The 13591-nt window shown below is 48.4% G+C and overlaps 1 protein-coding gene across 1 annotated transcript in view; it reads right to left on the reverse strand.

Annotated features, from left to right (window-relative positions):
• Positions 1–13221, reverse strand: part of LOC142776471 (uncharacterized) — an 82249-nt gene extending 69028 nt beyond the window's left edge. The window contains exon 1 of the mRNA XM_075880199.1: positions 12813–13221. Within this exon, the coding sequence (XP_075736314.1) occupies positions 12813–12866 (54 nt within the window). The 5' untranslated portion in view covers positions 12867–13221. The remainder of the gene's footprint in view (positions 1–12812) is intronic.
• Positions 13222–13591: the final 370 nt, after the last annotated feature.

Consider the following 13591-nt stretch of genomic DNA (forward strand, 5'->3'; position numbering starts at 1 on the left):
CTGCTGAGACATCGCCCGCGTCTGCCGCCTCAACTCACCAAGCCACCGCCACCATCAACGCCACCAGTAACTGTTGATTTTTATAAACATTATAGCTGGACAACTTACAGGACATGTTTTTATTTGCCAGCGTAGACTGGGTGTCTGTACATCGCAACTTCATCTCTTTTTTTTGTTAATTAGACTTAAAGTTTCTACTTTTTTTTCACACCTTAAGCGGCTTCGTCATTTCTTAGCTCCGAGGCTTTCCCTCCGAGCAACAATTTATTAAACAGTAAACCTGCATCACAAATTGACGTCCACGGCAGGATAAAGTCGTTTGTTTTTTATCAGGATTGTCGGAGGTGGTGCGAACCATGACCAGCACGTGGAAGATACTAGAATTGGCTGAACTCATGGGTCTGAAGGGAACGGAGTTCAGGCTGTGGTATGAAGAGCAAATGGAGAGAGAGCGTGAGCAACGGGCTGCAGGGCGAAAGGCGGTGAAAGAAAAACTCGAATTAGAGACACTAGCGATGGCAAAAAGGGGGCAGCTGGGAATACAGAGGAGTGAACCAGTGGCTGAGGTGTGCTCTGACAGCAAACATCACGAACGATTTGAATTTGTGTGAGGCTGATACTGTACCTCGTCATGACCTTTCGCTAGAGAATGAAACTAGGGAAGAGTATGACAGAGAAGTGGGTAGCCAAGAAACTAGGAGACACGGGGCACTTATTGAAGCACGGGAATGCTTCCATTCAAAGTAAAGGGTGTGTTAAAACCTGCGAGAAGTCAAGCAAACTTCATGTAGAAGTAGGATTGTCTCTGAAGAGCTCCATTGAAGGAGCAGTAAAAGGTCTCCTAGCTAACGCCGATGAATGCCGTAATGAAAGCTCCGATCTAGTTTCTGCCTATTGTTTTGGGCCACCGAATGTAGCAACAGGCGCTATGCACACAGCTTTTCACGTTGAATATAACTCGCCCATACAGAGAGAGGGCTTGAGTTCTCGAGAGATTGTAGATGATGCTGCCATGAGTAAACTGGAGCAAAATGCAAAAAAACTTATTGAAGAACAAAGAGTAGAGTTCCAATGTAGGTCAGCTCTAAGTGGTAATGAGGGTAGGCACGATGACCCAGGCAGAGGGGTTGAAAGTTTTGATGAAAGAGCAAGGCAAAAAGCTGAAGTGATGGAAGGTGAACACGAAGGGAGTAATGGTCCAGCAGGTCATTGTACGAGGAAGGATGCCAACTGATGCTCTCTGGCATCTTTGGTTGAAGAAATCGGTTCTCTAAAGGTGTATGAACAATTGTCAGCTTACGAGCTCAAGCAAGGCGTTCCTGGGAAGGATCAAGTAATTCAGACGTGGTTGTACTGGCGCGCCTGGAGGAAACGCTGCTGACTGGCATACAGCCATTCCAGCGTGTATGCTTGTGATTTAGAGATTGGTCGTCTGGTGATACACAGCTTTAGGTTCAGACGAGCTTATGGTCGGCAATTATTCTTCTGGCATCGAAGTCCTCACTCTTGTCGATTGGTTAGGGCGATTGATTGTCATGTTTGGGACGCTATAATTTAAGCGTCAAGTTCGATTTTCTGGTGGTTTCTCTTGGATCTTGATTGAGGACCACGAAAGGGTGTTTCATGTGAGCAGTTGAAGAAGTTACATGCAATAATACATTGACTTGACATGCAGTTCTTTTTTTACCTAATAGGATATATATGAAAAAAGGTGGTGTAGTTATCAGGCTAACTTGGGGATTTTCATTATATGCTAGAAAAGTTCATAATTTTTTTTGCTTCGTGTATATATAGTGGTTAGTGAATGTGAACCTTTGGACGATGTAGAGAACTGTGTGAGACACATGTGTGTTTTAGGTGACTTCATCTAAGAACTGAGCAGCAATTTTTTGTGCAGAAAAACTTTTCCAAAAAGGGGCCTATTTTAGTGTAGTATAGTGAAGTGGTGGTGACAGTGAAGTGTGGTGACACCGTGGTATTATGTACAACAGGCTCGAAGGCGACGGCACCGGTGCTTCTCAATTGAGCGGCGGAAAGATGATGACGTTGGCGCGAAACGTCACGCATGAAACTGCGGCCCGCCGAAAGAAAGAGGAAGTTTGCGCGAAAGGTTGCACTGCCAATGCACGAGAGGGAAGAAGAGGAAGATGAGTCGGGGGCAGAACGAGATCGAGCTGGCTGGAGTGCAGATTCCGGGTGTCGCGCGACTGCGGTGTCGGGTTGCGGACCCGACCGCGTGAAGTCAGGCAAGGCCAGGACGCTCCAGCTACCCACGGTGTACTCGGAGGTACGCGGCCTTCCAGAGTTCCGGCCGTGACTGTCCAAGGTCACGTCCCAGGTGTTCGTTCCCGCCGTGACTGTTCAAGGTCACGTTCCAGGTGCCCGGGCTTCGTCTCCAATCCCGAACTACCCGTGGAGGGTGGAACTTTCCGCGTGGTGATCAGCTACTCGAAACGAGCCAGCAGGCAAACGGCCGCAGTTCTTGCTAAGGCAAGGGCTACCTCGTCTTCTGCCAAGCATCGCCGTACTGGTCAGCGCGTGACTCCAGCTGCTGAGACATCGCCAGCGTCCGCCGCCTCAACTTAACAAGCCACCGCCACCATCAACGGCACCGGTGACTGTTGATTTTTGTAAACATTATAGCTGGACAGCTTACAGGACATGTTTTTATTTGCCAGCTTAGACTGGGTGTCTGTACATTGCAATTTCATCTCTTTTTTTTGGTTAGCTAGGCTTAGGAAGGAAGGAAGAAAAAACTTTATTTGCAATGGTGTGGGACAGGGGTCATGAGCTTGATGGGTGGGGCCCTAAGTCCAGGGCTCCACTGGCTGCCGCCGCCTGCCTGACGTGACGCAGAAGTGCAAGCTGCACCTCTGGGTCAGAGCTGGCGAGCTGTGCCTCCCATTGCTCGAAAGTATTACGAAGCTTTTACTGACCTAAAAAAATATCCAAATTTGGTGGTTGTTTTAGGCATCCCCACGAAATGTGGTAGAGCGATGGCGAGCCGCCACACCACGGTCACGCATGCGCATACAGCATTGGAAAAATTTTGTGTAATCTTTGAAGATTGGGAAAGACTCCTATTTGAATTTGGCGGAGGTCAATTGCGTCCTCCCCTTCTAATGATTTGTGGGGGGTGCTGTATTTTTGTCGCATGCCTCGCTGGTTAGCAAGAATTTCACGAGGGGCCATTCTGGATGGGCCATTATCCTCCTCAATAGCTTCCTGCTGGAGTGTTTCAAAGGGTCGAATGTGCTGTCGAAGCTCTGCTCGGTTCGTGAGCCCTCGAGCACAAGCGTCGGCACTTTCGTTCCCCTCCAGGCCTGCGTATCCTTCGTACACACCAGATCAGCCTGTATTTGTTCTTCAATCTCCTGTCTAAGAATTCGCCTATTTTTATCGGAAGGCGGCCTCTTAAAAAAACGGCACGCTTCCTGCAAGTCGGAAATGATAGTTGTCAGCGGCTCATCTCTCTGTTCCTGTGCTTTGATTGCAAGGGTAATGGCTAAGCATTCTGCCTTGGCGATTGAGGACGTGTACAGCGATGCACATGTCCCCATGCCGTTGTCGTTGCTAAGTACTGATGCAACTGACCGTTTAAAATTGTACCTCGAAGCGTTCACATACAAAACATTTGATTTGTTTTTTAATGTTTTTCGGAGCCATCACATTCTTTCCTATCGCCGCTTTCTGTTTGTTTTTACGTCCATGTTCTTGGGCAGCGGTGAGATCGAGACATTGCTGCGGACGGAATCCGGGATTTCTACAAGAACCTCGTCCAGGTTCTGGGGGTATGGCGGGAAGCCCACCCTAGCAAGTATCTCTCTCCCCACTTTCGTTTGACTTAGACGGTTTCTCTGCGCAGTCAGTACCGCTGTCTTTAGCTCAGGTTATGTATTATATATACCGAGGTCCAAAAGCTTTTGGGTTGGTGTGCTTACCGGTAGCCCTATGGCCACTTTGTAGGCGCCCCTAATTATAGACTCGATGGTTTCTTCTTCTGATTTGGTTAACACGTGGAAAGATAGACTATACGTAACCTTACACAGAACAAGTGCCTGTACTAATCTAATTGTGTCTCCTTCCTTCATTCCCTGTTTGTGGTATGTTATTCTATGGATCATTCGTTCAACTTGTTTCGTGGCTGATTTTAATATGTTTATTGTATGGTTCGCTCGTCCATTACTTTGAACCCAGTATACGTGCGACGGTCACCTCACGTACTTTCACACCTTCAATGTGTATGTCGATGCTTCCATTATTTTGGTATCTTTTTCCATGTACCCTGATAATTTCAGATTTTTCTGGGGCACAGCTGAGCCCGCTTGCCTTCGCAAAGTTTTCAACTGCTGTTGCAGCCTCTTGAAGTGTCTGCTCTTTGTTATCCAGAGGTCCGCGCATTGCCCATAGGGTGATATCATCCGCATAGAGAGTGTATCCTAACTGAGGAACTTCATCCAGAGCTCGCGTGAGTCCTAACATGGCGATATTAAAGAGCAGGGGAGAGAGGATGGCTCCTTGAGGGGTACCTTTGTTTGGTATCTCAAAAGCGTCTGACGTGACTTGTGTTACGCTTATCGAAGCCTGCCTTTCTGTGAGGAATGCCTTGATGTAATTGTAGGTGTTTGTCCCATATCCGATGTTGTTTAATTTTGTTAGGATGGCTTTATGCAAGATATTGTCGAAAACTCCTTTTAAATCAAGGGCTAGTATTAGATGTTCTCCTCCTGTAGGTATATAGCTCAAAACTTCCTCTTGTAATGGGAGAAATGCGTCTTGTTTGGAGAGGCCATTGCGGAAACCCAGCAGAGTGGCTGGAAAAAGGCCATTGTCCTCTATAAAGTTTTGGAGCCGATTATGAATAACCCTTTCAAAAAGCTTTCCCATGCATGACGTCAAAGATATGGGCCTGAGTGCCTGCACGGATGGCTTCTTCCCGGGTTTCGGTATCGTAATAATTTTCGCTACTTTCCATTCCTCGAGTATCTTCTCTTTGAGCTAATAGTTGTCATTTAAATTGTTTGTTAGTGCCTCTATAACTTTATCGCTGAGTTTCCTTATCATTGCATTTGTGATTTGACCTGAACCAGGGGCAGAATGTCTCTTGGCTGCTTGGGCAGCCGCAAAAACCTCTTCCTTGGTGAATGGGGCGTCGAGTCTCTCGTTTTTCGCACCAGTGTACTGCATTTCAATACTGCAACTATTGGTATTCTCTCCTATGTATCTGTTCTTAAGTGCTTGTACTAAATCCTCCTCTGTGCCCGGAAAATCATGCATTATTCGTTGTAGTGTTCTGTTCGTGGCCGATTTTGATTTTTCTGGGTCAAGCATGTTCCTTAGGATGGCCCAAGTTTTTGCAGTGCTCAGAGTGTCCTGTAGTGAACTGCAGAACTGGATCCATCCCTCAGTTGCAATTTTGTTAGCGTATTGATTTGTCTCCTCTCCTAAAGCAGCGATTCTGCGGAGAAGGTTTTGGTTGAGTCGCTGGTTTTTCCACCTTTTCAGCATACGCCGCCTGCTGTTCTTGCGATACGTTTAGATGTTTGCTTGTGAACTGAGATTATGTACTCTGACCAATCTCCAATCGACTCCCGTACAGAGTCGGGTGGGGGATTGCATCGTCTGTACCTTTCCCAATCAATGATCACCACGTCTCCTATGACCTTACGTAGTTTTGGAGTTGACAGGGAAATGCTGATTATGTAGTGATCGCTGCCGAGATTCTCTTCCATGTTAGTCCAGTTAGGGTCGTTAATATTACGTGTGAATGTCAGATCTGGGAACGCGTCTCGACTTACGCTGTTACCCAGCCTCGTAGGTGTTGTGCGTAGAGTAATTGTGCTCAATTCTAGTTTAGATTACGGCGTGTTCGAGACGCGTTCCCTTAGGAGAATCTCTCGAATAACCCCAGGTGGTGCTGGGTCCATTCACCCTATACCACAAGTCGATCTCTCGCCCCTGCAATGCCGATGACATCTTTAAGCAGTGCACCAAAGTCCTCGTGTTTATCTTTAGGAGGGCTGTATATATTTAATATTACCGTTTTCACTTTGCCTCTCTTCGGAGGAAGGAGGGTGATTATCTGATGATTTATCCGCAAACTTTCTATGTGCTCAACCTTTGCTGCAATACTTTTGCTGACCAGCGAGGCTACGCGGGGATAATTTGGATCTTGTAAACAATTATATCCCTGCAGTTTTACTATCTTGGGCCCAACCTCCTGCAGGCATATTACGTCTGGCTGAATTGGTACCGAGTTCATGTAATTTTGGAGTGCTGCGGCGCGCTTGTGAAAAGTGCGACAGTTCCACTGCCAAATCTCTAAATGTTCTACACTTTTTGTATTATTTTTGGCCATGCTGCATGGTCGTATCCAAGCTGTCACGGCCCGCATTGGATGGTTTGTCAATAACTGGGGCGGACAGACAGCGTTTGTTTAGTGCCCTCTGCAAGCCTCCCACAGCATCGTTAACATACTGCCTCTGAATTTTCAGTTCTTCTACAACAAACGTTTTCATTTCCGCCATGAAATCAGCTAGAAGTTTATGTGAAGTAGCTATGCTTTTCCTGTTTGCTTGAACCTACGTCTGCACTTGCTTTACTAGTTCACTGCTTTCTGATTGAGTAGCGAACGAGTTTTCATCTATCGTTTCCTCGTTCGTTTCTGCGTTGTCCTTCATGTGGGCTAGACGCTCTCGCGCTTCTTTATTGCCCTCGGTGGGGTTGCCTACCGACCCTGGGTTTTGTATTTTCTTAATAGCATTTTCTAATTTGCCTTCTATTGAAGAGATGGCCAGTTTATACTCTTTCCGCTCCGCAGCCATTTGATTTCTAAGCTGTTTGATTTCTTGTGTTAATCTTTTGTTCTCCTCTATAATTTTCCTATACTGGGGGTATCATTTACCGGAACATTGGGAGGCACTGGACTCGCCCAGCTCACCTTGTTTGGTTGGTTGTTTTGTACGTCCTCCGTACTAAGGCCACTGGTTGCTGCTGCTGCTTCTTCTTTCCTGGCATGGGCGGAGCTTGTTTCCCAGCTGCTGCTCAGTGTTTTCTTTAAGCTTGGCTTGCCAGGGGCCTCCGCAGGCTTGTTGATGTTTCGCTGTTGCGGGGTCTTTGATGTTGATCTCGATCTCGATCATGATCTGGAGCTGGATCTAGATGTCTGCCGCTTCTGAAGCGTCGCTTCTCGGCCTGAGCTGAACCAACGAGGAGGTTTCTGCTGGTGTTGTTCAAGTTGCGAGAAATCCTTCTCGGTGTACGTATACTCTGTCTTCGAGGCATCTCCACTTGGGATTTTCAAGGAGCTACATTTTTCAGTTTCTTTCTGCACGATTTGTCTCCTGTAGCATGCTTTTCACCGCATATGGCGCAGTTCAGGGCACATTCGTGTCCTTGAGTAGGATCACACGTCCCACACTTGAAGCACACGTTGGCGTTCGGAGTCGGGCACACATCGGTTCGGTGTCCAGTTGATCGACAAATCTTGCAAACCTGTACGGTAGGCTTGTATGGATAACAGATCACCTCTGCACTCAATAAAATATATACACCTGGGGAGCACGTCACCCGTAAAAGTTACTATTACTGACTTCGAAGAGCCCAGCATCCTGGCTCTCTCTATCTTCAGCCCTTGTGTCCATATTCGTAGGTTTGCCATCAGGTTGGCCTGAGTGGTTCCAGGCGGTAGTCCGTGAACGATGCCTCACAGCACGTCTTCTGGGTCAGCCACGTACGTATTGAAGGGGTGAATCCGTCCTCTAATTTTCAATTGGTTGATCTCTCTCAACCTGCCCGCCACTTGTTCGTGTGGCGTGGACAATATTATGATGCTCGATCCGGGGTGGACCCGCAGCAAAAAACTGTCTCTTCCAAAGCTGTTCCGGCAGGCCTCTATCACTCCATAGAGAGCTATGATCCAAATAGATTTTTCACTGTGAGGCCCTTGTGCGGTCTCAGGATAACTTTTATGTCTTTCTTTGGAAGGGGCGTTGGACCTCGGCGTTTTCTGCGCTGGAACTCCCGCTTGACTTGGCTGTCCAGTGCTGCGTTGACAGGCGGATGGGCTGCTGACTTTTCGTTTTTCTTCTCTAGTCCCTTCTCGGGTTCTTTCTGGCTTTGTTTATGGTTCTTTTTTCTTCTGCGGGAAAGGACGGTGTGCCAGCCTTCCCCCGTCCAAGTAAGAGCCACACCCGCGTCGTGAGACGCGGCGCTGGGCGCTGGCGCGTCGTTACTTGGTTCCTCATTTGATGAGATGCTACTCGCGTCATTTGGTTGATTCTCCGACACCAGAGATGCGCCGGGAGGGTCTTCGTCGACGTCCATCTAGACGAAGAACTTCTAGGCGTCCTTATGCATGCATGCTCAGTAAATACAGGGGCATGGGCTGACCTCCGTTTTCCCCTGCGCAAGGCGTATAGTCCGAAAAGGAGGTTAAATGGCACTTACCATCGACTTCTAAATCGGTCAGAAAATTTCGGAGAAATTCGGTCGGATGGTGTTGAGCCGATCGACGCACACACACCCGTCCCCGCATCCCGCACGGTTTAGCGTCCCAGCGCCCCCGACCGAAGCCGGTGATACAGTGAGCTGCATTCGTGCAGGTCGTGTCTTCGAATGTTGATTGTTTCTCGTGAAGCTGGTCCAGGTCCCAGATTTTGGCGTCCTTCGAATCCTCGCAACTTCACGAAAAAGATGACGCACACTTCAAGTGGACTTGAATCAAATTTCTGCCTGAAAGTGTTTCATAAAGCGGAGAGCGATGTCAGCACGTCATCACCGCCCTACGCCACCTAGCGGAATCTATTAGGCTTAAAGTTTCTACTTTTCTTTTCACACCTTAAACGGCTTCGTCATTTCTTAGCTCCGAGGCTTTCCCTCCGAGCAACAATTTATTAAACAGTAAACCTGCATCACAGGGTGTGTGTTCTCGTACGTGATGATCCTGTGTTGAGTGATGGACGTCTGGCAAATCTTTGAACAATTTGCGAAGCAAGACCTGAACTTGAACAAGAGTGCTCGCAGCGCAGTCTGGTTATCGGTGGACAGATGTCTGTGGTATCCACTAATTTTGACGTGAGACAGTTGGTTACGTTTGCCACTTCGTGGGCAAACGCTATCGAAGTGCCACAGAAAAGGAGTCGATGCTCGTTGCTAAAGGTACGAGGAATTCAGATCGGCCATCACGAACGTGTATTACACTTCTGGCTACACAGATGCCTTGCTGCAGGAGGTGTTCTAAATTTGTCTCGGCCTCCACATTGCCATTGCTCAAACCACAGCATGTTACGTAGTCTAGAACACTTGCTCATGGAGGAAGAGTCACGCTCTGTTCAGAAATGCGGAGTACGTCGACAAGCCTTCCGTCATCCTGCACGTTGATTGCTCGCTAGGCTGAGAATGTGACGCGGTGCTCTTACAGATCAATGATAGCTTCATTTTCCTGTAGAAAGTCAACTCCCAGAACGACGTCACGGGAGCATTCATGTAGAACAAGGCAGCTTGCTAAGAATGTATACCGTTGAATCTGTACTCTGTTGTGCAGGCGCCTAGTCAAGTAACGACATGGCCGCGAGCTGTCTAAATCTGCGAGTTATGCCACGGCGTGATTACTTTATTCAGCTGCCTTGTCAGTTTCCTGCTCAGTATAGAATAGTCTGCACCAGTTTCCTCTAATGCATTAACTACACAACCATCAATTGTCACTGCTATGTCGAATGACAGTCGGCTATCCTTTGCAGCAGCAGGTGACGTCGGACCGATTTCTGTACGGTTCTGGGTCAATAGGAGGTCTTCTGCGCTTCGACGTTCAGTGACCCCGCCTCCAGAGGTCACTTTGGCTAGTTTTCCCGGCGGGGGCTGGGAGATCGTGCGGTAGAATACCGCTAGGTCGTTGATGAAAATCCCCTCGATGATGGCGAGCGCGACTGGCGCCTGGCAGACGGTAGTGCATGCTGCTGGGAGAGGTAGTTTTCGATGTCGCAAGGTCTCTGCCCGTAACGTGGTGGCCGCGAGTACGCAAAGAAGCCGCGAAGCCCAAGACGAAGATATGGGCACTGGCGGCACAAGTGATTAGCTTCTCCGCAGTGGAAGCATAGAGGCCGGTGATCGGGTGTGCGCCAAACATCAGACTTCCGAGGAGACGTGTGCCGATCGTCGATGTACTGGACCGGTTGCACCGAACGATGGGCGACAGAAGCGCCACGGACAAAGGGCAGGGGCGGTGGCGTGTACGTGCCTTCGTAGTATGGTATGTGCTGTGCTGACTCGAGTGAAACAGCAGGGACAGCATGAACGAACAATGGCGGCGATGCAGCAGGGCGTTTTAAGGAGCTGGCGCAGCTGTATCAGGAGGCAAGGGGCCTGGTGCAGCTCATCCTTGATCACAGTTGCAATAGAGCTAACCTTAGGATGAGGTGTTACACAAGCCTTTTGCAACTCTTCACATACTATATTACGGATGAATTCACGTAGAAAGTCATTGCTAGTTCCAGTGGCGGTGAAAATGTCGGCAGTGGACATGTTACTGACTTGCCTGTCGTATTGATTGGATCGCTGCTGCAGCATTTTTTCCATTGTCACAGCTTCGGACAAGAACTCCGCGACCGTTTTCGGAGGGCTTGCAAAAAGCTGGTCCTTGACACTGCGCATCATGTGAGGCAACTTTTTGTCCTCCGTCATTCTTGAATCGGCCCGTCGGAAGAGCCTCGTCATGTCTTCGATGTACGTGGTCACAGTTTCGTTTTGCGACTGGACACGGGCCAGAATAGCTCGTTCAGCTCTTTCTTGGCAATCAGCACTGGCATATGTCTGTAGAAGTCTACGAGAGAATTCGGGCCACGTCGTCAGCTGCTCCTCTCGATTTTGATACCACGAACGTGCCCCGTCTTCGAGATAGTAGACACGACCCAGTTTCGCCGCATCGTCCCACTGATTCACGGTGGCTACGCACTCAAAGTCCACAAACCAGCCCTCAACGTCCTCGCGCTTCGTACCATGGAACGTCGCCGGTGCTGTGGGCTTTCCAACGTATAGCGGTTCGACGTCGTGCTTCTTGTGCCGGTTGGCGAGGTTTGCACCGAAGCGCTGGTCATGTCTGCCGACAGGGTGGGAGCAGCATCCTCGACTTCCGGAAGCAATCCCCTGATTCAGCGGCTGGTCGATGCATGGGAGTATTGACTGGCACTGGACTCGTACTACGGCTTTCTGGGGGGGTCTGCAGCATCCGTGAGAGTACCCAGCACCTCAACCAGTTTGTCACGATGAATCACAAGTACTGAGGATTTATTAAACCACCGAGTAGCTAGCTCTGGGACGATGTGTCAGTCGTGGCTGGCTCTCGAGTCTAGAAGAAACAATCTTTTGTTTCCCTTCAGATTGAGAGCCGCTCTTGCAGTCGACCCACTACGTGTGGGTGGCAATATTAACTCTATGTCTGCCACGAATCACACTGGAGAATTTCGCCATTGCAGTTGCGTTATCCATCGATCTCTCGCTTTCTATGCGTTGAACTGTTGCTCGAATGTTATGTTGACGGTTGTATTTGCTTTGGATCTAGTGCAAATGGGAATACATGCGTGTCCACTTTCTCGGTGTACAATGAAAGGCAAAACCGAGGTCTATATAGCTCCAAGATAGCTTCAGCAATTGTGGAGGCCAACGGCAAGAAAACAACTGATTGTGGTCACGATCATTTTTCGATTTACCTGTACATTTTCGCATGCCGAAACTTAGAGCCTTCAAAGCCCTAAGGCGCACTGCTGCGCAACTTCAGGTTATCGGTGGTCGAGGTGTGTGCGATGTTTATTGCCCGCGTCACCTAGTTGTCTACAGCTTCACGACGCGCACGCACGTTCTTGCGAGTGAACCAGCAAGCACTTGACGGCAGTTCAGTGACACGTCCGACTAGCAGAGAGAATTTCGTAGCTCTTTTTGTAAGTTTTCAATACACAAAGATACCTATTATTTAGCTCAATTGTTGCTTTGTATTCTGTAGTTGCACCTGATTGCGCAGCAAACTGTGCAATGGAGTCAGGCTTTGCACTACTCAAAACTGCGTTGACAAGTGGCGCTAGGTGTCTGCAAAAATCTCGTGTTTGACGTCTATACCCGTGGCATGGAGGGCGCATGCATTCAGATCCACCCGCCAACAAGGGCTGCTATCGATTGCTTGAGAGGCGGCGAAGAAATGACGCACCCATCTTGAATGAGCATGAGGCCACACCGGGGTGTGGGGGTGACTACAGCAGCAACTATGAACTTCGATAAGAAGAGCACGGTCGATCGCGAAGAGACTGCGCGAAAACCACTTTTCTCCTTGGAGCGGCTGTATTCTCTTGCACCAGCGCTTTATAGAGCTACGCGGTATCGAATCCAAACGAGTTAGCTGCTATTTTTTTTTCTTGTAGCACTGCATTTTAATGTCATCACATTCAGTACTTAATTCGCCCTGGCGGTGAAACTCATAACAATCTCTACAAGGAGCATAACAAGCTGCAACACTCGACATCTTATCTCGTAGTTTTGTCTATTCTATAATGCTGCTCACAGCGCCTGCGATTAATTTCATTCGTGAACAAGCATCGACGCCACCACGTTTGAGAAACTTCCCCAGAATTGCAATAACATGCATTGACAACAAATTCCGATAGTAGTCGCTGTCAAGGAAATCTTTCGAGCAGAGAACTGCGGTTAGCAATGTACTGCCCTTTTCGAAGGGTTGAAGTTACTTCATTTCACAGCAGCCATCTACTGGGCAGCTTGTTTTTACGATTTTTTTTCTTTTTTTTTACGGTGCGTGAAACACTACTTACACAGAGTCGGCCGCCGGTGCTGGCACAGCCGTACGCAGAGCAGGAGGCAGGCATGGTGATACTGCGGGATGAAGTTCTCGATGAAGCAACCGTTCTTTGAAGAGTAAACCGTACATGTAGCCTTGGGACGTTGATTATTCAGAGTAAGCCAGGCGACCAACGCGGAAAACCAGAACACGGTGACGATACGAACACCCGGGACGTGCCATCTTCGCGACCACGTTCATGAGGGCTCGGCGGAGGCACAGCAAAACAAACCACCTCGATCGAAACCAACCAAGCAGAAAACTAACTTTTTCGCGGTCAGAAACAATCAGAATAATGGCAGTGGCGCTACTCGCGTAGGGCTGGTCGGCTCTAGCCACGGCTCAAGCGAAGTTTGTTTTTGCGTTTTCGGGTCTTGTAAAGAATGAAAAAGCAAATAAAACTAAAAATTATAAAGCCACGTGAATGCTATACATGTTACTGCAGTAACAATATAGCAAGTTAAAGTGGTTGGCAGACCTGAAGCGCAAACATGTTGACAAAACACACCGCGTTACTAGAGGCGGGTACGGCGCCCAGTGCTGCATCGTCTGCACGCGCGGGCGGCACAGCTGCACACGTTTTGTACCATAGCTATGGTGGCTCCTAAAAAATTGCCTCCAAATTTTTTTTTGCCTGTCAAATGAGCATGAAACGCCTATCATTTTTAGCGGCGCCACCTACGTAGGGTAAGAGTCTTTGTACTTAGCTTTTAAAATTGGCAACCATGGCACTTGCTAATCTCAGAGGCGAAT

This window comes from Rhipicephalus microplus, chromosome X, assembly GCF_043290135.1.
Source record: "Rhipicephalus microplus isolate Deutch F79 chromosome X, USDA_Rmic, whole genome shotgun sequence".
NCBI classification, from domain to species: Eukaryota; Metazoa; Arthropoda; class Arachnida; order Ixodida; family Ixodidae; genus Rhipicephalus; species Rhipicephalus microplus.